Source organism: Crotalus tigris, unplaced genomic scaffold (genome assembly GCF_016545835.1).
Source record: "Crotalus tigris isolate CLP2741 ecotype Arizona unplaced genomic scaffold, ASM1654583v1 scf7180000018151.1857312, whole genome shotgun sequence".
In the NCBI taxonomy this organism is placed as follows: domain Eukaryota; kingdom Metazoa; phylum Chordata; class Lepidosauria; order Squamata; family Viperidae; genus Crotalus; species Crotalus tigris.
In genome coordinates, this window is record NW_024096849.1 from 1,488,202 (window position 1) to 1,512,821 (window position 24,620).

The window sequence follows — 24,620 nt, forward strand, 5'->3', positions numbered from 1 at the left end:
TGAGGGGAGCTGGATTTACTTAATTCATTTAACAACCAATCTGCTTAACAACCATGGTATAATGTTCATAAAATTGGGTGTGATTCATTTAACAACTGCCTTACTTACAATGGAAATTCTAGTCCAATTCTGATGTTGCACACATGCAAGCAACAGTACAGAGAAGAGCAACAAAGATGATCAGGCGACTGAAGGTTAAAACATATAAGGAACGGTTACTGGAATTGGATATGTCTAGTTTAATGGGAAAAAAAACCTAGGGGTGATATAATAGGAGTATTTCAATATCTCAGGGTCTGCCCCAAAGAAGAGGGAGTCACGCTGTTCTCCAAAGCACCTGAAGGCAGGACAAGAAGCAAAGGATGGAAACTAGTCAAGGAGAGAAGCAATCTGGAACTAAGGAGAAACTTCCTGACAGTTAGAACAATTAACCAGTGGAACAACCTGCCTCCAGAAGCGGTGAATGCTCCAACACTGGAAGTTTTTAAGAAGAGAGTGGACAGCCATTTGTCTGAAATGGTGTAGGGTTTCCTGCCCGAGCAGGGGGTTGGGCTAGATGACCTCCAAGGTCCCTTCCATCTCTGTTATTCTATTCTATTCTGTTCTGTTCTATGTAATTGGCAAAATTTGCATTAGTAATAGTATTTTGTCCTTTGCCCTCCTGTGGATGCTTAGGATAATAAAGGATGCTGGCACAGAGGACCAGTTTTGTCTAATGATTAAAGCATTGGGCTAGAAACTGAAAAACCACCAGTTTTAGTTCTGCCTTAAGCATGAAAGCCAGCTGGATAATTTTGGGCCAGTCGTTCTCTCTCAGCCCTCATAAGGTTGTTATTGTGGGGAAAATAAGAGCAGGAAACATGCTTGCTGCCTTATTTATGAAAACAAAGGTGGGATGAAAGCAAATAAATAAATGTCACTTTCTGTAAAGATCACAGGCACCAGTAAACCCAGGGTTTCAAAGTTGAGACAAATCACCACCCAGAGTCATGCTCTTGTGAAGTGGGTGGCCATATAAATATGATTCAGAGGTGAAATTTCAGAGACATTCTCTTTCTCTCTCTGAGACACATAAATACACACAGACTCTCTCTCACACACACACGTACACACACTCATTCTTTTCTGCGTTTTTCAAAACAGTCTTTGTTCCTGTTAGTATTTTCAGCTTTTCAAAACACTGCAGCTGTGATGAATGTGTTTTTTATTGGTTAGTAGTGCATTAGCAGGGCTGCTTATAAAAGGGGGGTTATTCCAATTCCACACACAATAGATTTACAACAGTATTAAAAAAGGAAAGAAAGATAATCTTCATAAAAACTGCTCTAGGCAGGAATTCTTACTTCTAATGAGAAAATATCAAGGCTAAAATTCGTGGGAAGGGCTGTCTTACTCAGATCATTTGCTGTTTTTAAAAAATTCTATTGCTGTGAAGGGATGCAAAATGGATTTTATTCAAGCTATGATTTAAATAAATCAATTTTACATCAACATATATATGCTGGTGTTCTACAAAAATATTTCTGTAAGTATTTCTGTTCTACAACTGACAATACTGTCCAGTATTGCTTTAGATCGCAGTTAAATAGATTTATTTCGCATGCCAACGTTCCAAAACTATGCAGCTAATTAAGGCATCAGGCAAAATATAAGAAAGCGACCTAGTCTTAAACTCTGGATCGGGACTAAATTAGTTCCAGTTAAGTTAGCCGAGTCCTTGAGTTCCATGAGACTTAAAAACAACTAACTCTGTCTGATCTAGCCCCAAAGACCCCGAAATATGTAATTGAGATGCAGCCTCCCAAAGTCTGTCTACTTGGAAGGTACTTGCAGGTGTCTTATATAGGACAGGTACTCTTTAATGACAACTTCTTCTTCTTCCAAAGTTAAGTCCAAGTAATCTTCTTCATGTTCTGGAATATCTTCTAAGATTTCGCTGACAGCATCAACTTCCATGTCTTCGTCAGTGGAAGCCCCAGATGTGCCTTCAAATCAATGAGAAATGAAACATTCATGGAAAGCAAAATTTCCATTCCTGGGCCCTTTAATCCAGCCTCTCCCCAGATGGTGTCTTCCAGAATAGCTGCTACCACTAGATGGAATTGGCTGGTGAGAGATTCTGGCATAATTTATTTCCTCATCTGTAAAATAGCGTGCTTAATTAAACTAGAAAACATTTGCTCATGATTTAAGACTGTTCCTGGTTTTGATGAAGATCAGTGGGAAATGAAAATGCTGGTAGTCCTCAACTTACAACTGTTTGTGTTTAGTAACTGTTCATGGTTACAACAGCATTGAAAAAAGTGTTCTTATGCCTCTTTTTCACACTTATGACCACTGCAGCACCCCAGAGTCATGCGATCAAAATTCAGACACTTGGCAACTGACATGTATTTATGACGACTGCAGTGTCCTAGGGTCACGTGATCCCCTTTTGTGAGGGTCTGACCAGCAAAGTCAATGCGGAAGCCAGATTCACTTAAAAGCCGTGTTACTAACTCAATAACTGCAGCAATTCACTTAACAAAGGTGGCAAGAAAGGTCGTAAAATGAGGTAAAACTCACTTAACTGTCTCACTTAGCAAGAGAAAGTTTGAGCTCAATTGTGGTCGTAAGTTGAGAACTGCCTGAACAGCTGTACAGCTAATCCTCAACTTACAACTCTAACAGAGCCCTGCAATGATGGTTGTAAAAAGGATCACCAGGTGATCACCAGTTTTGCAACATTTTATGCAGCAGTCTTTAACTGAATCTGGGAGTTAAAGTTAACCCATTGCTGGACTGGGCTGAGAGTTGCTGGCCCAAAGTCACCTAGCGGACTTTCCTGTCTAAGGTGATAACACAGTCCAGTTTCTAGTATGGTGCCTTAACCACTAGACCAGGGGTAGGCAACCTTGGCTCTTTTATGACTCGTGGACTTCAACTCCCAGAATTCCTGAGCCAGCATGGCTCAGCTTGGAAACCTCTCTCTTTCCCCTCAGCATGGCTGGCTCAGGAATTCTGGGAATTGAAGTCCATGAGTCATAAAAGAGCCAAGGTGGCCTACCCTCTGGCCTAGGCTGCTTTATGATTGGTGGACTTCAACTCCCAGAATTCCTGAGCCAGCATGGCTCAGCTTGGAAACTTCTCTCTTTCCCCTCAGCATGGCTGGCTCAGGAATTCTGGGAGTTGAAGTCCACGAGTCATAAAAGAGCCAAGGTGGCCTACCCGATTTAGACCATACTCCCTTCATGTTAAAGTCCAAGTCATCAACAACATGTGATCATAGAAACTCCATGGTTCTTCCATCAACCCCATCTCCATCTGCTACGTAACATGAAGATCCTTGTCATCCCTCCCGATTCCCTGCCTCAAGGTGTCCCGTAAGCGGCTGTCACCCCTGAACAGGGAGGGGCCTTTTACCTGCAGAATCGGTAGGGGAATCTTTGGATGAGCTGGATTCGTTGGACGTGGTGGTGCTGTCTGAAGGGGTCTGCAAGTCAGCAGGGAGGGATCCCCCATAATGAAGAAGTGTCTGTATAGCCAGCTGAATGTTGCCTCGGAATATTTTCAGTGCTTGCTCTGCAATGCCAGGGTTGAAGCCCATATAGACCAGCTAGGTGAGAACATACATTAAGTCACATTTTAATCTCCTTCTAAGAAATTTAGAGTTAGTATCTTTATCTCAGAAGAGGCCTACTTCCTAGTATGAGATAAAAGATAAAGAAAGCCGCTTGAGGGGTCCTTGGTGCTCTCTGGGCTTGTTTGTTTCCTTGCAGACATTTTATTACTTTAACTAGGTAACATCATCAGTGCTGATGTTTGATTAGCACTGATGATGTTACCTAATTAGGGCAGGGATAGGCCACCTTGGCTCTTTTATGACTCTTGGACTTCAACTCCCAGAATTCCTGAGCCAGCACGGCTCAGCTTGGTAACCTCTCCCTTTCCCCTCAGCATGGCTGGCTCAGGAATTCTGGGAGTTGAAGTCCACGAGTCATAAAAGAGCCGAGGTTGCCTAACCCTGGGCTAGGGTAATGAAATGTCTGCCACAAAACAAGCAAGCTCAGAGGGCATCAAGGACCCCTCATTTCAACCCTGAGCTACAAATATTCTCCTTCAATAGAAAGCAGTTTAGAACTTCAGACCATGATGGAAATTTTAAAGCTGAACATCAATGCAATAGATTCTAACACCTTCCTCAAGCACTTCCCAATAGGCAGAACCCCAGATTCTCAGCAATGCCCATCCTGACTGGGGAACTGAAGTACACACAGTGCAAGGATGCTTGTGTTAGGAAACCCAGCTCCAAGACCAATAGCAATAGCACTTATACTTATATCCCCTTCACAGTGCTTTGCAGCTCTAAGTGGTTTATAGAATCAGTACATTACCCCCCAAAATCTGGGTCCTCGTTTTACCAACCTCGGAAGGATGGAAGGCTGTCTCAATATTGCACTGCTCAGGATCAAACTCCTAGCTATGGGCAGAGTCAGCCTGCAGGACTTTATTCTAACCACTGCGCAATCTGACTCTTGCACTATGCTAGAGACAATCTGAGGAATCCATAGGTCAGTGGTGGCGATCCTATGGCATGGGTGCCAGAGGCGGCACTCGGGGCCCTCTCTGTGGGCACACATCCCGTTGCCCCAGCCTCGCCTCCCCCATGTCCCCCTCACCAGCAGCCCCCCTGGAGGAGAGTTGCCCCCGAGCGTGGCCCACACGAAGCAGCGCAGCCCAGGACATGGCAGCCAGGCAGGGTAGACAAGACTCTGCTCTCATGCCCCATCGTGCACAGTTGATGCTGCGGGGGGCGGGCAGAGGGCATGGCCACCATGGCGCTGCTGGGCTGCCTGGGCCATCTGCTGCGGGCCCTGGTAGCGGTGAGTGGCCCTGCGGACAGGTGGGGGGGGATGGGGTGGGGGGCAGGGCATGGGATTGAATGGGGGTGGGGCCAGTTTTGGGGCACTCTAAACGGTTCGCCATCACTGCCATAGGTAGTCCTTGCTTATGGATTGCCTTGTTTAATGACTGCTTGAAGTTACAACGGTGTAAAAAAAAACCCTCAGCTTTGCGACCAATTCTTGTTTTTATGTCCATCACAGTGTCCCATATTCATGGGATCACTGTTTGCCGGCTTCTCAACCGTTTCCTCCTTCCCTTCATCATGCATCCATCCAGGTTAAGATTTGAACTTACACTCCATTCTGTAAGTATAAAGCAATGGTTGAAAGATTTTATGTGATCATATCTGCTACTTAACAGGAGAGCTGTGCTTATATTTGAGCCATGCTCTGCAAATGGTCTGCTTTAGATAGAATTTTCCAATGCTGACATTCTAAATCCAAATTAGATGCAAGGTCCTGGTTAGTTTCGTGTGCCCCAAATGGAAGAGGGAATAGTTTCAGAGGATGCCTGGGCACAAAAACAGCTGGTCAATGTGAACCTGGGAGCTGAAAAGAGGAGCCAGCAGAGCAAAATCCAAGAATGCTCAGCTATTAAAGGATGTTTTAAAGCACATGAGCAACTGCAATAACTGCAAAACAAACAAACAAACAAACAAAACAACTGGCATCTAAGTTGCAGAGAAGATTGAAATAGCCAAAATAGGTAAAGCAAAACTGGGTTTCTCCAAACAAGAAACCCTTGACTAAAACTAGGACTCTTTAAAGCATTTCTTACAACAGAAGCTCTTCCTGGATTACATTGGGATTTTTTTGAATTGCCAATTGCTCCCATGAACCCTTACCAAGATGCTCTGAAGATAGGATGAGTAGCTTGCAGCAAGCTGGAAACTGGAAACGGACAAGACCTCAAGAGACAAACAGAACAGGAAACAGGAAATGCGCAGAAGACACAGACTACATTCCCAACTTACCTGTTCAATACTTTGCTGGGGAACCTGAAAGTCGTCCCCTGGAGTAAGAGCATCATCATTTGATAATAGCAACTGGGGATTATCAAGTATAATCTAGAGCAGAAAATGAATCATGTAAGAAATTAAAACCAAGGAGGGCTATCCCAAGATAGTACACATCATCTTCAGTTTATAGGTAGTCCTCAGCTTATGACAATTGAGCCAGAGTATCTGTCGATAAGCGTTGCAGTCATTAGTGCCCAGTATTTATAACTTTTTTTTTTTTTTTGCCACGGCTGTTAAATGAATCCTGTTTCCCCCGTTGATTTGCTTATTGGAAACCCCCTGGGAAAAAGTCACAAATGGCATCATGTGATTTGGGACACTGCAAATATTTGTCAGCTGCCAAGCAATCAAATTTTTATCGTGAGATTGTGGGGCTGCTGCAACAATAGTAAGTGCAAGGACTGGTCTTAAGTCACCTTTTTGAGTGCTGTTGTAACTTTAAATGGTCATTAAGCCAATCGTTGTAAGTTGAGGAGCAAGCAAGGTTTTGACCTGATGGGAACAGAGGTAAGCATTAGGGGTAACAATTACCTTCACTGCTTCTTCAATGTTGCCTTTTGACTTGTGAAGTGCTTCTCTGGCTGCTCGCTCTGAATAGCCCATACTTTTCAAGGAGTTTATGCCTTCCAATTGCTTCCTTCTTTTTGCCCTCTCCTCCCTCCGTATTAGAGCTTTCTCCTGCATGAGAACAACAGCAAAATATCTTTTCACTATTCAGCAAAACTGCATTTCCACACATCTTCTGATCTATAGATCAGTTCTTAACTTTGAATGCATTCCTTCCCTCTTTCTGCTTATGTGCCACGTTGTAAAGTCCTAATCTTAGTGTCACTGTCATCTTAAAGTGACCACAAAGATAAGATTTTTTTCTCTCCTTTTATCCCTAGCCAGGTCTTTCAACAGTGTGCTCATAATATTACTTTAACTAAACACTGATATTCATGCCACACTGGGCAACGGTTATATCATCTAAGAGCTTCTTCTCTAAGAATCTGGAAAATCCCCCCTCCCCAACTATCTCATTTCAGAAGATACGTTGAAATATTTTATAGAATATAAAGTTTTGTTTGAGCATTTAAGCTTTTATTAAGACTCAGAAACCATTATCTCATTTTGTTTTACTTTTAAGATTGGCTGGCTTTCTTACTCTTCACTATTCACAGGCCTTGAAAGAAGCTTATCCGGGGAAGTGAGATAACCAACAGAATAAAACATCTGTAGCTCAGGGTTGAATTGTGGGTGTCCTTGGTGTTTGGTTGTTTTCTTGCAGATGTCAGTAAGAAAACAATCAAGATCAGAAAGCGCCAGATGTCTGGAGGAAAACAACTAAGATCAGACAGCGCCAGATGTCTGCAACAAAACAACCAAGATCAGAGAGCACCAAGGACCCTGAAGGGAGATAAGGTGTGCTTTCCAAAGATAGTTTATACTTAGATAAATGTATTCTCAGATAAGTTAAGAGGCCTTGGTAAGGGAGGAAAGAGGAAGTTCCTTACATGGAATGATGCTGGGTAGATAAGTGGGAGACTGAATAAGGGAGTGTATCTGATTTTAATGTATACTACCTGTGCTGGATGGAGGGGGCATGCTGGCCAGCCACTCACCTAACAGCTTTCTGTCATTGCTCTTAGGTGAAGAATAAAGAACTTAATTTCATGCAACTACTGTTGTTCTTTTATCCCAACTCAGAACCGAACTTGGTAAGGAATAAATATTGCAACAGTTAGAAACCATTTGTTTGCTGAGAGAAAATACTGGGATTCATTGGTATTTCAGTGCAAACAGAAGAGAAATTGGCTATTTCAAATTTTAAGGAAGCAGAATTCTGATGTAAGACAATATACTTGCACGAAATAGAAGTACAAGATCAGTATTTCTCAACCTCAGCGGCTTTAAGGACTTCAACTCCCAGACTTCCCCAGCCAGCTTGCTATTTGCATTGAAGTCCACATATCTTAAAGCTGCTGAGGTAGACAAACACTTACACTCAATGCTTTAATGCAGTGGTTCTCAACCTGTGGGTCGGGACCCGCCAAACAACACAGTCCGCCATTTCCCCCCCCTTTTCCTTAGCTGTGCTACTCCCTTTTATTCTATTGGCTTTTGAAAGCCAATAGAATAGACTCTCTTGAATAGAGTTTAATTCTATTGGCTTTCAAAAGCCAATAGGAATTGTCCAGACTGTCTCTGCCCTGCTGAGCCCGTCAAAAGCCCCATTCTGCAAACGGTGCTGCACCAGTTGAGTAGTCCTCGACTTACGACCGGTTGAGTAGTCCTCGACGTACGACCGGTTGGGGGTTGCGGCATTAAAAAGGTTGAGAACCACTGCTTTAATGGGAAATTTTACTAGCACTGCAGTACTTCCTGTAGAATGCAAAAGATTCTCCCACTCCATCCTACTCTACTACAGAATTGCTGTTCCTGCCCCTAAATACCCCTTTGGCAAGCTACCTCTCTCCTGCTGGAAATGTGATTGGCAGCATGCTCCAAGTTGCCCTCACACGCCCGGAGTCCCAGGCGAGCCTCTTGAGCAGAGAAACCCAGAAGTAACAAGCTATTGATTTTTTCTGGGTCTATGACCAGCTCTTGAAACAAGCTATGTGCCTGCGAAGAGAGAAAAAAAGAGAGAGAGAGAGAGAGAGAGAGAGAGAGAGAAATCAACAAGAAGAGTGAAACTGGTTGCTATTTAGAGGCTCAGTGGGGAAAACATCACGCACGGTAGTATTAAATCTGTTATAAATGCCACTGTATTCAAGGAGGCTTACTTGAGCCGAGGTGGCGTAGCAGTTAGGGTGCAGTACTGCAGGCCACTTTAGCTGACTGTGTTCAGCAGGTCAGCGGTTCAAATCTCACCGGCTCAAGGTTGACTCAGCCTTCCATCCTTCCGGGGTAGGTAAAATGAGGACCCAGATTGTTGGGGGCAATGTAAATATATATATATATATACATTGCTTACTGGTATACACCGCTTAGAGGGTGCTTGCACTTAAAGCGGTATATAAGTCTCATAAATAAATAAATAAATAAATAAATAAATAAATAAATCCATTAATTACATTTGTAGATTTACAATTTTAGGGAAGGATTCTAAACCTCGACAGGAACCCAAGAACTCACTCTTTGAAGACATTCAGCAGCTTCTTTTTCTCTGCCATTGTGATAATGGCTTATGCCTTCCAGCAGGTAGAGCCTCAGAAATAAAGCTTTCTCTCTTCCAGAGCTCCCCTGAAGGAAAGGAAATAGTTACCAATGGGTCAACGTGCAAGGGAGGTTTCACAACTCACAGCATAACAGACCAAGTTTACATATTAAAAACCACTGCTATCTGAGTTAGATTAAGAAAAAAGAAATAGAAGCCGAGTCCTAAGTAGCAAGATCTATACAAGGATCATCTGCCAACCAATTTGGTTCTGATTTTGGGGAACTTTGCAGAATTTAATTAAAAGATTTTAACAGGCATGCCATCAAATGCTTCTGATATTTTGGATTTGAACGTTCAGACTTTTAAACGTTTAAATCCTTGAAGCTCTAGGAGTCAATACTCTTTCCAGCATATCTTGCCTAACGTTCATTCAACGTAAATGAGAATTATTTGTTTTTATTTACTAGTAAATGTACGTATGCTGCCCATCTCACTATCCAAAGCAACTGTGGGCCGGCTTAACAATGTGATAAAAACAGAAGTATAAATTCTTTTTCACATACTTAATATTCATTCAACGGAACTGAGGGTGGGGTGGGGGCTCATGAAGCACACATGACCAGCCTACTTTTATGGTGACCAGCCTTTCATGGTGCTCTCCGTAACACTTTCTGAAACAGTCGTGGGCTGCCACGAGCTTTTTCTCAGCATCATCCAGGCACTCCAGTTGACCCAGGTGGTAATAGCACCAGACAATGTCCAGTTGCAGCACGGCATAATTGTCCACAGTGGTGAGGAGGACTGAACCACATTCACTGAAAAGTAGAACATATTTGGCACAGGGGTTGCAGAGCTGTTGAAATGCAGGTAGAATTTTGAGGTCCTAGGGGTGTGCAATACCAGTGGTCCTGTGACTTACAGCCTCTGCTTTAGCATCCATCTAGTGGCTGTCCAAATTTACAGCAGCCCAGAAAAACGCAATTTACAACCAGTGATCCCACTTACAACTATCACAGCATCCCCATGGTCATGTGATCAAAATGCAGCTGCTTGGCTACTGGCACATTTATGATGACTTGCAATGCCACAGGGTCACATGATTACCATTTGTGACCTTCCAAGCCAGCTTCTGACAAGCAGTCAATGGGGAAGCTGGATTTGCTTAATGACCCATGCAATTCACTTAACGACTGCCATGATTTGCTTTACAACCGTGACAAAGAATGTAAGAATGGGTGTGACTTGATTTTAACCGCCTTGCTTAGCAACAGAAATTTGGGTCCCAACTGTGATTATAAGCCAAGGACTATCGGTATAGCAGGGCATCATGTCAGAAATCTGTTAAGCCAGTGGACTGAACATCAGCGGGCAGGATGAGTGGCACAGCATGACAGCAATGTGATCCCCAAAGAAGGGTATGGAGCAGCAGTGCCACCAAAGGCACAGTGAAAAGCCAAAATGTAAACAACGTATGTGCAGGCTATGCCTAACTCCAAAAGAAACACCAATGTGTCAGCTCCTGTCCGTCTGAGCCACGACTCTGCCAAAACCTTAGGTCCCTCTGTGGCAAACTGGCTAGAATGGGCTGAATGGAAACTGGTCCAAAGGCTGTTAGGTGAAGCTGAACTGGTTTCAGACAGGGATGCTTAGAGGATGGACCACGAGGTCTTTCCCGTTGCTTCTCTGGAACTTAACGCTTACAGCTTGAGTTTGTGGGGTTCACCTTTGGGCTGGGAAAGAGATTGATAGGCAATCTGGTTATGCCCATCTCATCAGACTTGCTAGCATAGATGTCTCTTTCCCTTTCCGAGTACAGATAGTCCTTGAGTTACAACTGATCCTGGTAATTATGGTTGCCAGTTGTGACAATTGTAAAGTGGGTCATCATGTGACTGGACCTGACTTCACTTCAGTTTTTTGTAGTGGTCATTCAACCAAACCCTTTGTTCCCTAAAAGTCAGTTTTTGCCAGAAGCCAGGTCCACATGACTGTGGGGCACTATAAACAGCCATAAATGAGGGCTGGATTGCCAAGGGATCAAAATGCTGTCATGTCACTGTGGAGGAGAGGGACAAGGGAAGCTTGAAACTTGTAGTGTTTGTAACTTGGAATGATCGTTTAAGTAACTGGTCGTAAATTGAGGACCACTGGTATTATGTTGCCACATTCTGGGATTGTTGATCAGTGACAATGTTGCCCATAAAGCTGAGGTCAAGGCTAGCTTTTAAAGCTGCCGCGCTTCTTTCTATTGTTGTGGACAAAGCACATTTGGAAATGATAGGAACAGAAACGAAATGTTTTGGGCCCATTTTAACAAGGACATGAAATTGCTAGGTGAAGCCCTATAATTAGTGCTGAAAGAAGCTATGCAAAAGTTAAGTGAGATTTTTTTTTTACCAAAAGTGTTTATCTGCATCCAACAGGTATGGCAATGCCACAGCATATTCTTTTTTCTTCAGCAAAGCCCGGCCCTTTTCATGATACCCCATAGCTATTAAAAGAGCCTGCAAACACAAGGAGGAGGTGAAGAAAACTTTTACTCACAATAAAGCTTACCAATGAAATTGCTTTTCAAATAAAACACCCTTGGTTGTCAAGCAGGGTGGGAGAGAGGCACAGGCAGAAGAGAACACAACTTCTGCAGAGTTCATGCTTACTTTCTTGGCTTGTGGAGGGATCTGGATAGTTCTTCCAGTCTGGTTCGCTATGTCTAGGTAAGGGGTGGTGTCTGGGTCCAAAGAATCTTCTGTAACAGAACACACACACACACACACACAAAATCCAACACATTTCAATAAACTTGACATATTCAAATAAATAAAAGGTGAACAACCTAAATTTTGAGGGCCACACAGCCCTTCCCCCAAGGTTTGAATGTAGGTCAGTGTTTCTCAACCTTGACAATTTTAAGGCATGTGGACTTCAACTCCCAGAATTCCACAGCCAGCAATGCTGGCTGTGGAATTCTGGGAGTTGAAGTCCACATGCCTTAAAATTGTCAAGGTTGAGAAACACTGATGTAGGTGCTGGAGATCCCCCAACATTATCATCAATGTTTAATGTGACAGGAAAGATATGATTGTAGAAGCACCACATTTTTACTGAAAATGGTATGGAAATCTTATTTAGCTTCTGGTCTTGGAGGATTGTGCCAGCAAGTTCCTCAAAGGGGTAGTGCCATGGTTCCGAAAGAAGAAGCTCTTCAAAGAACGTTGAGGCATTGTTTTCCTTAAAGAATCTTTAATAGCAACATAGCTTTGGCACATCCATAAAAGAAGCCAAAATCTGAATTCTCCTCCCCCAAACACACAGTATCTAAGCATAACTCACTCCTTCATTTAACAGTCATTAATCACATTTTCCAATTAGTTTGAATCCCTTCCACAACCTGCCATTACTTATCTCCTCTTATTACAACCAACCTTGAAGAATACTGAGATATTATTATGGCTAACTAGTCTCCAAGCACATTCTTCCCCCTGGCCTCCAGCATCATCTAATTTTAACTCTAAAAGTAATACACAAGTTAAATAGAAAATGTCTGCATCTTCATATATAGTCAAGCAAGAACATCTGATGTTAGCAGCATTGACAGATAGGGTGGCCATCAGCCTGATAACAGATGGGCAGTCATTAAGTAAATGGGGACCAACAGTTCCTTAGTATGCCCATAAAACTAGGACCACGATGACCGATCGAATCCCCTCATTCTCTATTCACAGGCAAGAATTTTCATAGGAGTTTTCTAATCAGGAACCATGTTGCATCCCCAAAGGCTTAATTTTTCAATTTCTCAATTAAAGCTTTATAACAATGAGTTCTATCTTCCTCATTCAAGCCCCCATAGTTTTGAAAAAAAAAAAAGAGTTGCTTGTTTTACAAAGTATGGGATGATCAATCTTTCTAAATAACCAATGATTAGCAAATCTTTTTGGGAGAAGGAAGGGAAGAGGGCATTTTATTTGAGCTGAACTTTCCACTCTCAGCCACACAGATTTACATGTTGACTCTGGATCAACCACTTTCTCTCAGCCCAAACGGCCTGACTGTGTTGCTTCTTGTAGGAAAAAAAATAGGTCTGGCCCTGAGCTTAAAGCGAAGGGCCTGTCAAATGTCTACCACTGCTAATTACTGCTAAATTGCAAAACAAATATAAGAAGATCAGGTCAAGGGGAAGACCAACAAAATCACGGCTGGGTGGAGTTGACAAGATCCGTAAAAGAGAATGGTGAGAAACTTAAAGGAAAAAAGGGGGCATGCAAAATATTGGAAGATCTGAAGGAAAGAATGGCTCATCCTGACTGCAATGTGTGACCATCATTAAGTGACCTTTCTTTTTGTAGCAGTCATTAAGCGAACACCGAGCCGTTAATTGATTCAATAGTTCGCCCTGGGCCAGTTCTGCTGAAAAAGCGATAGCAAAACTGTCACAAACGGCATGGGATGCTGCAAACGACTAAAGGCAGCCCAGTGGCCATGCGCCCAAAATGCAATCGCTGACTGTGTGTGTGGGGAGGGAACGCAACCATTAGGGCTTTGAATCTCGTCATAAGTACTCCCCAGGTAGGTATGTTGGAACTTTGAATGGTTACTAAGAGACCGGTCATAAGTCAAGGACTATTTGCAATTCCCTTTCTGATCTTGTGTTTTTAATTTCCTGGGCTTATTATTTCGTACTCTCTTTTTCCACTTTGTATAATGTTGCTTACCATGACTGGTAATAGATGCTGTTGTTGATCTCTCTCTCTCCCTCCCTCCCTCCCTATCTCTCTCTCTCTCTCTCTCTCCCCATGCGCAAGTGTGTATTCTACTCTTGGTAGTGTGGGATTTAAGCAAAAAGTTCCTTTACCTCTTTCAGCAAGTATTTCTAATCCCCTTTTCGTCCTCTGCATCCTTTGACTGATCTCTTTCTTCTTCAAGGCCTCTTCTTCATACTGTATCTCTTCTTCCCGGATTTTTCTTCTGGTTTCTTCTTCACTCAGCTTCAGCTCAAGCACCATCACTTTGACATTGTGGGTGATTCCCTGCTCTTCTAATGTCTTTCCTGAAAAACAAAAGCTGATTGACGTGCCACCCCAAATCAGCAGGACGACTTCTGAAGTAGAAGCTTCAGTATATAGCCGAATAAACTATTATTCTGCAAATGCGTTTAAACACAAAATACACACCTAATTCCAGTTGCTTCTTGTTTATAATTACTTTAATGCAGTTTTCTTCAAATCCGTATGCCTCTGCTATTCTGGGAAGAAGAACAATAGCAAGTAAAAACAATTCAGCTTCAAGATTATAAAACTATGTAACTTTTGAAAAAAAAATTAACTTTGCAAAATTATCTTACATCAATTGCTTCTTATTTATAATTACTTTAATGCAATTTTCTTCAAATCTATATGTCTGCTATTCTGGGAAGAAGTACTGTAGTTAGGCAAAGCAATTCAGCTTCATGATTATACTGGTATGTACTTTTTTTGGGGGGGAAACCCCAATTTTTCAAAATTATATCATTTGCTTCTTATTTATAATGACTTTAATTCAGGTAGTAAAAGCAATTCAGCTTCATAATTATACAGCTATGGACTTTTTGAAAAAGCTAATTTTTCAAAATTATTTTAATACATCATGATAGCAACCAAAGAGCACCATTTTACATCTTGATAAGGTCAAGTAGAAAGCCTTTCTGTTTCTGAAAGGATAAAATAATGAGATTAGCCAGACTGTTCCTCTTTAATGACACCAGGGCACAATTCCAGACACACTCCAAGTCCACACCAAGGAATTCACTGCTTTGAGATAAACATTTTTTTAAAATAAACAGTACATTTTAGTGGTATACCTTTTCATAATACTGTATCGACAGATAGTCCTTGACCATTAAGGCCATTTGTTTAACAACAATTCAAAGTTACCGCAGTTTCAGAAAAAGAGATTTCTGACCTCTCTTCTTACTTATGGCCATCATGCTAACCCCCTCCCCAAGAATGCAATTTGGGCACTTAACAATTGCATCACATTTATAACCAATTGCAGCATCCTGTGATCACATGACTGCAGTTTGTGACCTCGCCATGGGATGCTGTAGAACTCAGTGACCTATAGTGGAAATTCCAGTCGCAGTGGTGTTCGTAAGTTGAAGACTCTCTATACTCCGAAAATCTACTTCTATGTTCAAACTGAGGAACTGGTAAAATAGATAACCTTTATTGTCATTTTTTTCCTGTGGGCACAATGACACACATTAAAAATGAAATTTAGTTGCTTCCTCTAAAGCAGACATGTCAAACACAAGGCCCGGGGGCCAATGCAGGCGCGAAGTGGTTTCATGTGGCCCGCGAAGTCATCCTGGAAACAGTGAGGGAACGGCCCCCGCTGCCTTGGCCCTGGCCCAGGCTGGCCGGGAGCCAATGTACAATTTTGTGATGGCCATCTTGGCACTTGCCCCGGTCCCACCGCCTTCTGCCAGAGATCCTCAGATCTGTCCCACTCCTGCCCAGGCCCCCCATAGGCATCCTTGACGTGAATGATATAGAACTGGCCACGCCCCCCAGTAGGCCACACCCACTCCATCCACGCTCACCCAGTAGGCCACCCCCCCGCCTCCCCAGGGCAACCGCAATGCTGATGCGGCCCTCAGTGAAATTGAGTTTGACACCCCTGCTCTAAAGTGTATACATACATAACACATCTGAAACATACTACATACAACATATGTATAGACCTACAACCTTACATATAAGTAACATATCAATATTAAACACTGTCCCTCTTGAATACGTAACGGAAGGAGGAAGCTTTAGAGTTCACAAGGTTAATACTGTATGGAACAAAGCTGTGACTGAATCTGGATGTTCTGCTTCATATATCACAAAGCCCCCTCCTCCCAGAAAGTAACAAGGAAAACAGGTTGTGAAAAGGATGGGTAGTGTAACATACAATCTTGCAGACCCTGCTCAAGCAAGACTTCTATGCTAGGTCCTGGATGGAAGGGAGGGAACTGCCAATGGTTTTTTCACCCATCCTCACCCTTCTCTGGACCCCCTCCGTCTGAAGCAGTGAATTTCTTCTACGTTTATACCTTTCTGAGAATGAACATATGCAAATGATCTGTGGCATGCATGCTATGATATAATTATAGCATGCAGTTACATAAAATAAACTACAGAGCCTTTTAGCAAAGCACTTAAGTGAATGGTAGATACTTACTGGGATCGCAGCTCTTTGCCTGTGATTACCAATTTGGTTTCCAGTATATTCTTTTGCATCTACGAAAAACAGAAAATATTGATTCATTTAAAAGTGATATAAAAGATTTGCAATGTTCAAGCATGTTGGCCTTATTTACAGAGCAGCACTGACAGCAATTATCTTTATGGAACCCGAAAGAAAATGAGGAGAAAAAGAATATGGCAAAACAAATCTATACAGAGATGTTCTGGAAAATCTCTTCACTTGCAGTTTGTTCCCAATATTAGTTCCACTAAAGTACAAGAAACATCAATTTCAAGTAAATATAGGTCCTTTGCCTTTACGATTTCAATACTGATAATCCTTGACTTATGACCACGATTGTGACCAAAATTTCTGTTGCTAAGCAAGGAAGGTGTTAAGTGAGTCACACCCATTTTTATAATCTTATTTGCCAGGACTGTTAAATGAATCACTGCAGTTGTTAAGCTAATTCGGTTCCCTCCTCAATGACTTTGCTTGTTGGAATCCACCTGGGAAGGTCACCAATGGCGATCAGGTGACTCTGGGATGCCACAACTGTTGTAAATATATGCCAGTTGTGCCTGAGTTTCCATCATCTGATTGTAAGGATGCTATGACTCATTTAGTGCAAGGAATGGTCGGGTCACTATTTCCAGTGCTGTAACTTCAAATGGTCACCAAACTAGTGGTTATAAGTCGACATTAACTATAGTCCAGTTGGACACAGGAATCAGACTGTTTATTTATTTAGCATAGGGCATGCCATACAGAGACTTACAATGTACATATTAACATTTCACCTAGATTAGAAAACACAATATTTACAATAAATGTAAAAGGGTCTACATTCAGATACCAATGTCTAGGCCACCAAACTCTGAAGCACAGCATTGTTTATATGAAAAAAAAAAAACAGATACTGGATTGGTATAGGCCAGGGGTAGGCAACCTTGGCTCTTTTATGACTCGTGGACTTCAACTCCCAGAATTCCTGAGCCAGCCATGCTGAGGGGAAAGGGAGAGTTTCCAAGCTGAGCCATGCTGGCTCAGGAATTCTGGGAGTTGAAGTCCACAAGTCATAAAAGGGCCAAGATTGCCTGCTCCTGGTATATGCCCTCAGCTTATAGCCAATTGCGGTACGATCTACAGTTTGATGTGGGATCCCATAGTCCCACTGAGAGGAGGATACTATGCCCCATTTATAGAGAGAGTCCTAGCAGACACTTGTATCAGGTGCGAATCCTATTCAGGATTGTCCATTGCTGGTGTGGTAGATCAAAGCCTGGCCCCTTTCACATGGTGTCATTCACATATCTTTCTACATGCAACAGTTATTAGGATCAAATGGAAGAGGTGAAGAATCTATTGATCAAGAGATGCAGTAGTAAAAAGGGATCTAAAGACAGTATTTCCCTTTCAGGAGGTACTGAAACAGTTTTAGTTTTCCAGCAGTAATAGCAGTAGCAACAGAGAACAGTATTCGAATTATTGCTACAAACACCATCATGTTGCCCTAACGAAAAAAGCACTTGGATTGTTTTCCTGCCATTGTAAGCACAGGAACCTTTTTAATGAAACACTGAAATAAATGTAGGCCACAAGAGAACAGTGAATATAGCAGGATGCTTTATTCCCACTAAATGAGCATTCTTTTTAATGGTCAGTCCTAACCAGAGATCGTTGGCAAATACATTTCATTGCTTTTATTCAATAATTTCATCTGGAGCTATTTTCCCTTAATCAGTTGCCTTTTACAACCCTAGGAGGATTAGCTAGGTTTTATTAGTGTTTCCATAACATGTTTATCTATTATTACCTTAATCACCGCTGAGACAGTTGACTAAGTTTTACAGTAAACATAACCACATCAGCTGGGTTTGCATAACACACATTAGGCTAAAATGTAGACAGGCGTTTTCTGGCTCAACAGCACTAATGTTTTGTCTTGGGAATTTGCCTTTTCTGGGGTTATGAAAGAAAGTCAGTCCCTACCTTATTCTCTTTTACATAAAAAAACCCCTAAATAGTCTCATTTTTCTGGAGAAGGCTCTGGTGGTGGAAGGAAAGAGATGGCCAGGAGCAAGATGACTGGAGTCAAGTTACTGTAGCAAAGGAAGTAATGTTGGAAGAGCTGAAGAACCAGGTTGAGAATAGGTCTTCTTGGGAAGTGTTATATTGCTGCTAGGCAACATCAAGTTGATAGCATATCAATCAATCAATCAATGCAAAGTTCCCCCTCTCTTGCAAAGTCTATAATGCTGGGATAGAAGGAAGGAAAGAGAAGATAAAGATGACCAGCAGCTAGGTGGATGCACTCAGTTAGAGTGGCGATGGGGATACTGTTGGAAGAGCTAAAGAACCAGGAAGGACTCCGTTGGAAGAGCTGAAGGACTGATCGTCAAAGAGAAGAATAAGAATAGAATAGAGTTGGAAGGGACCTTGGAGGTCTTCTAGTCTAGCCCCTGCTCAAGCAGGAGGACCTATACCATCTCAGACAGGTGATTGTCTAGTCTTCTCTTAAAAATCTCCAGTGATGGAACAACCACAATTTCTGGAGGCAAGCTGTTCCACTGGTTGATGGTCCTCATTGTCAAGAACTTTCTCCTTAATTCCAGGTTGCTTCCTCTTTTCTCAGCTTCCTTCTGGTGCTCTGGTGAACAACCTGACCCCCTCTTTGTGGCAGCCCCTCAGATACTGCTAAGAATCAACAGTGGCTTAATGACACGTAACCAGTCAACTCTCTCATCTGTCTGTATACCAATGAAATTATAGGTAGTTAAGTTATGATGATAATGCAGCCTACCCAATTTTACACTTTTTATGTCAACATTACATGAACATAGTAATCGTGAGTGAATCTATGGCTTGTTATGGGTGTGGTTTTGCCAAAAACTGCAAGTACAGATTTTGAGCAAAACTGTCGTAAAACATGGGCATATACCCAAGGGTGAGGATGTGACCATCAGAATTATGGATCCAGCTCATACGTTTGCAGGTCGTAACTTTGAATGGTAGCTAAGAAACCAGCCTTAAGTTGAAGACTACTTGTATTATCGTTCAATATTTGACAAAAATGCACATTTGACAGATGTTTCTTTGGATAACATGAAGCAGCTGCTTACTTTACCCATCCTTGAAGGTAAGGCTACTTCAAGTGTTGCCACGCCCGTCGCCTTATAAGCTTCGTTTCCCATTCCTCGCTCGACAGCTTTGCAACGTATTTCTTCCAGAATAGCTTCTATTTCATTGTCATTGTAATTTAGCCTGGCTGAATATTGCCGGGTAAGATCCTAGGACAATAAAAATGAATCTGTTAAGCATACAAAAAGTCATTAAAACACATGATGTAACAGGAGCGACAATATCTTACCTTCAGCTCTTCTCCAGCTTCCTTGTTGCTATTGGTATATGGAGGCTTCCATAGCTGAATTTTGTCTTCACGCAAATAGTTTTTCAGCTTCGCTGCAAGGTATTTGTTCTGTGCCATCCTGGCATTAAAAATAAAAAACCAAAAGGAAAACATTAATCTTGGTGTGAACCTAGTACAGGGGTAGGCAACCTCGGCTCTTTTATGACTCATGGACTTCAACTCCCAGAATTCCTGAGTCAGCTATGCTGACTCAGGAATTCTGGGAGTTGAAGTCCATGAGTCATAAAAGAGCCGAGGTTGCCTACCCCTGACCTAGTACAACTTACAACCGCTCTAGCAATTTTTTGAAGATACCCATGGTATTGAAAAAGTGACCCACAACTGATCCTTGCACAAAGGACTGTTGTAGCATCCCGCTAGTTATGTGATTAAAATTCTGGTGCATGGCAATTTCTAATAGCTATAGCATCCATTTGCATAATTTACAACCTTCCCCAAAAGTTTTCGACAAACAAAATTAATGAGGGAAAACAGATTTGCTTAACAACCATATGATTCAGTTAACAATTGTGGCAAAAGGCCCACAAAATCAGATGCGGTTCTGTTGCTCCGCTTAGCAACAGAAATTCTGGTCCCAACTGTGGTGGTAAGACGAGGACTATTTTATAACATTTCTATCAAAGGAACATTCATTCCATTATACTTATTTTTACAGAGATGCATAAAGTTTCCCAAAACCTCTTGGGGGAATCTGAATAATTCAGAACCACTATCTTGTGTCTTCTGCTTCAAGCTGAGGAAAAAAGTTTACTTTTATGTGGAAGTTCGTACGCTGCAGAGAATTGTAAAAATTCTCCTGGCATCTCACCATCCTGACCCACAGACTTTCCTCTCAGAAGATAAAATAGAGGAAGTTGAGTAACAAGCAGCCTGTCAATTTGAAACAGGTTGGTGAATAATGTATTATGGTTTATTATTATTATTTGCTCATGGAGTTGTCTTCATTTTGCAAGGCAGTTCTTCCAAGCAGCAACTGGCAGGCTACAATCATAAAACCTCACCCACTGAAAGAAGCTAATGTACGTGCTTTTAACTTGTGTCCACTGGAGATGGGTGCACAATCCAAATGTAAGGAATTCAGGCTTTCTTTATGGTGACACATTTTTATTCTAACTTAATCAAACTGAAATCTTAGTGAAATTTTACAAGGCTAGCTCAGATATTTAAAACTTGTAACTCAACTGGAATTTCACTTAGTTTTAGTGCCTTAGAGTCCGTTTTTGACTCCTGGTGACTGCCCGGATGTGTCCCTGCAGTTTTTTTCTTGGAAATGTTTTTGGAAATTGTTTGCCTTACTCTTTTTCTGGTGCTGAGAGGGGAACTGGCCCTAGGTCATCCAACTGGCTTTGTGTCTAAGGCGGGACTAAAACTCACACTTCCTGGCTTTAAGCACTGATGGCGAAGGAATTCTGGGAGTTGAAGTTCACGCATCTTAAAGCTGCCAAGGTTGTGAAATCATGCACTACCCCAAATTGGGTCTCTAGAATGAAATCCTGGAATAATGCTAAATTTATCAAATATGCTTTTGTATGTTTCATTGTTTTCTGATTTGCAGAATCAACAGGTGACACTTTGCAATGCCAAAGTCCAGGAAGGCAGCCTAGAAATGCCTGGAGATTAAAAAACAGTTAAAAGCCAGCTGAAAAGTTCACATAAACAACAACAAAAAACCAACAGAAGTTTTATGAGAAACCTCTTGAAGCCATTTTTTTCCAGAAAAATCCAGTCCTCATGAAAAGAATCTGTTTGATGACTGCAGCTGTCACTACAACTCTGCCATTTCTATATTTTACTCTCTGCCAATGATCCCAGTGTGATCCAAGCGGATGCCACATTTTACAGATGTAGCCAATAAAGCCAGCCAACATTTCTGTTGCTTTGGAGTTGGAACACGAGAAGGAAGCCAGAGAAAAGCACTGACTGGTCCTTTTGAAGAGACTCTCCCAATCACCATATGGAAAAGCAGAAGGTCAACCGCTTAGCTTCCCTTCGTATTACCCATTCCGCCAACTCTAGGATCCTTGTGCCCAGCTTTGTAATTATTCTTTCAGCCAGATCAGGAAATGGGAAAGCATCCCTCGAACCAGGAAGATCTCCCAAGCAAGCAGCTGGAGGAAGAAATCTTAAAGGGCAAACTTAATGCAAGGAGAACAAGAAAAGGATACAGAGACTGGTTTTTGGAATTCTTTCCAGCTCTTAATAGCAGCATTATTCTGGACCATTTGACTGGAAGGGAGAAGAAGAAGCAGGAGGCTTGGAAGAGACATAATTATCATCATCACCCCCATCATCAATAATTCTAATGATTAGAGACTATTATTTGTTCCAGTGATTTTTCAATTATTTAAGACTGGTAGAATATTGGAGCTTAGAGAATAATAGGTTTTTTTTTCTTTTCCACACTTATGCCCTCTCTGGTCTATTTTCCCCTTACAAAAGGAAACTTATGTTATTTTACTATTGTTTTGGCTTCTTCTTAATCATTTCCAGACAACAAGTGAATACTTATGATCACAACTGAGCCCAAAGTTTCTGTTAAGTGAAACATTTGTTAAGTGAGTTTTTCCCCTTTTTACAACATTTCTTGCCACAGTTTTAAGTGAATTACTGTAGTTGCTAAGTTAGTAACACAGTAGTTAAGTGAATCTGGCTTCCCCATTGATTTTACTTGTCAGAAAGTTGCAAAAGGGGATCACATGACTCTGGGACAATGCAACTGTCCTAAATATGAGTCAATTGACAAGAGTCTGAATTTTGATCATGTGACCAGGAGGAAGGTGCAACAGTTCTAAGTGTGAAAAGTGGTCATAAGTCACTTTTTTCAGTGCCTCTGTAACTTCGAATGATTACTAAATGAACTATTGCAAGCTGAAGACTACCTGTAGAGTGTTTAACCCTTTGGATTGCAACACAACACAACAAAAACTATTTCCTAGTTTTTTTCTCCAACATAACAAGTGTTATGCAGGGGATTCTATGTTTCATTGTTTTACAATATCCTCAATGCTCTTATAAATGGTAATGCCAGGAAAAAAGACCAAGCAAAAAAGAGTTTGTTGTATGATGGGCAGCTATATAAATGTTTAAAATATATTTAATACATAAATATTATATGGTTTGATTCGCTTACGATGTTTTGGAAGGTTTTAGTTTGTTTGCTACAGCTATGCCATGAGCTTGTAGCAGAACAAATGGCTGAAAATTATATTGCATGGTTTATTTATGTAAGTTGGGGATATATGGTGGGGGGGGGAACAAGTGACAAAAAAATGTATTAACGCAGTGCTTCTCAACCTCAGCAATTTTAAGATGTGTGGATTTCAACTCCCAGCATCCCCCAGCCAGGATGTACTGGCTGGGGTCCACGCATCTCAAAGTTGCTGAGGTTGAGAAGCACTGTAATTAAGGCAGGGGAATTCTGGGAGTTGTAATCCACAAGTCACTAAAGGGCCAAGTTTGAAGACCCCTGTATTAAGGCATCACAACACAGCCACCTCTCCCACACCTGCGTAGGGAGGCTGACCTGAGGCGGAATTTGTCCTGAGGGCAATGCAAGTTCCAAGGGGGCGGAGCTTGCCTCATGACAGCACGGCGCAAGGGCGGAGCTTGCATTGTGACGTCACAACACACAGGCACGACGCTCGCGTTGTGACGTCACAGCACAGTGGGAGGAAGCTCGCGTCGTGACGTCACAACACTTATTTCCTTATTTTGGTGCGGTATCTTGGGGGAGGGGATGCAGAGATGCCTACATCTAACTCCCAACACCTAACCAAGATGACAGGTCTCGAAGCCCAGCTCACCTGGAGGCTCAGGTGAGGCAAAGAGGGACCCGTCTGAGGTAAGACCAGGAAGATGAGCGAGGACTACACTCCCTCAGGGGACTACACTTCCCCAGGATCTCCAACCTGCGCTCCCTCTCTCCCGTCGCCAAGGGACAGACGCCGGCCGGCCTTGGGCGATCTCCATCAGCGGCTGCTCCACTGTTTCTGAGCGAGGAGGAAGACGGAGCGCCAACCGTCCCAGCCTGTTGCCCGCGGGCGCCACACACACACACACACACACACACGCACACCTCTCTCACCTTCGTGAGCTCCTCTTCGTCGCTGGCGCGCGCGGTCCTGGACTGGCGAAGGGAGAACTTCGAACAGCTCCCGCAGGACGTCAGAAACGAAAGCGAGAGAACGCTCCTGCGCTGACGGGGGAACTCCGCCCGGCCGAGGGGGGCGGGGCAAGGAGCGAGCGCACGTGACCAGCGGCCTGGCGACCTCTCGCCGCCATTTTGGCGCCCGTCATCCAAAAGTCGGAGTGGGCATGCGCACGCGCGCACCACAGAGAGAGAGAGAGAGAGAGAGAGAGAGAGAGTGTATGACTTTCTGACTCCTCCTTCCTTCATCCTCCCTCCCTCCCCCCGCCCCTCCTCCTCCCTTCATCCTCCCGCCCCCCCCCCCCCGCTGACGATGCAGAAGGCTGCCTTTCTCCAGGAGAGAAGCCAGACGATTTGCAGACGGCTGTTGCCCTCTAGTGGCTCTCGTGGGCAGTGCAGTCCTTGAATTTGGGGTATGACTCCTTTGGCGGCTCCTTTTAACTTAAAGCAATCCGTGGCTTCCTCGAAAGCAAGTCTGGGCTGCATGAAGCCGCCCTATCCAGTAAAGTGGAAGAAGGGAGAAAACGAAGACCCCCAAATAAAAATACCCCAAAACAAACTTTCGGTTTGTTTGTTTAGAGTTTGGCTTGTTCCTGGGGATATGGGGTTCTCCTTCTTGCGATTTGTGTTGCCTTAATGCAGGGGTCTTCAAACTTGGCCCTTTTATGACTTTGTGTTCCCTTAATGCAGGGGTCTTCAAACTTGGCCCTTTTATGACTTGTGGACTTCAACTCCCAGAATTCCTCAGCCAGCGTGCCTGACTGAGGAATTCTGGGAGCTGAAGTCCACAATT

The 24,620-nt window shown here is 42.7% G+C and overlaps 1 protein-coding gene across 2 annotated transcripts; it reads right to left on the reverse strand.

The window, feature by feature from the left end:
- Window positions 1-1,187: 1,187 nt before the first annotated feature.
- Window positions 1,188-23,999, reverse strand: NUB1 (negative regulator of ubiquitin like proteins 1). Of its 2 annotated transcripts, XM_039348408.1 has the most exons (15): window positions 23,765-23,999; window positions 19,621-19,738; window positions 19,373-19,540; window positions 16,245-16,303; window positions 14,213-14,283; window positions 13,894-14,088; window positions 11,702-11,790; window positions 11,442-11,548; window positions 9,673-9,859; window positions 9,020-9,127; window positions 8,354-8,506; window positions 6,434-6,580; window positions 5,858-5,950; window positions 3,403-3,595; window positions 1,188-1,985 (listed from the first exon to the last, which is right to left on the reverse strand). In XM_039348408.1, the coding sequence occupies exons 2-15, from the start codon at window positions 19,735-19,737 to the stop codon at window positions 1,813-1,815; spliced, it is 1,860 nt and encodes a 619-aa protein (XP_039204342.1). In that variant the 5' UTR covers window position 19,738; window positions 23,765-23,999; the 3' UTR covers window positions 1,188-1,812. The 2 variants fall into 2 exon arrangements, with proteins under 2 accessions (XP_039204342.1, XP_039204343.1); XM_039348409.1 differs by lacking the exons at window positions 19,621-19,738; window positions 23,765-23,999 and having other exon boundaries at window positions 19,378-19,517.
- Window positions 24,000-24,620: the final 621 nt, after the last annotated feature.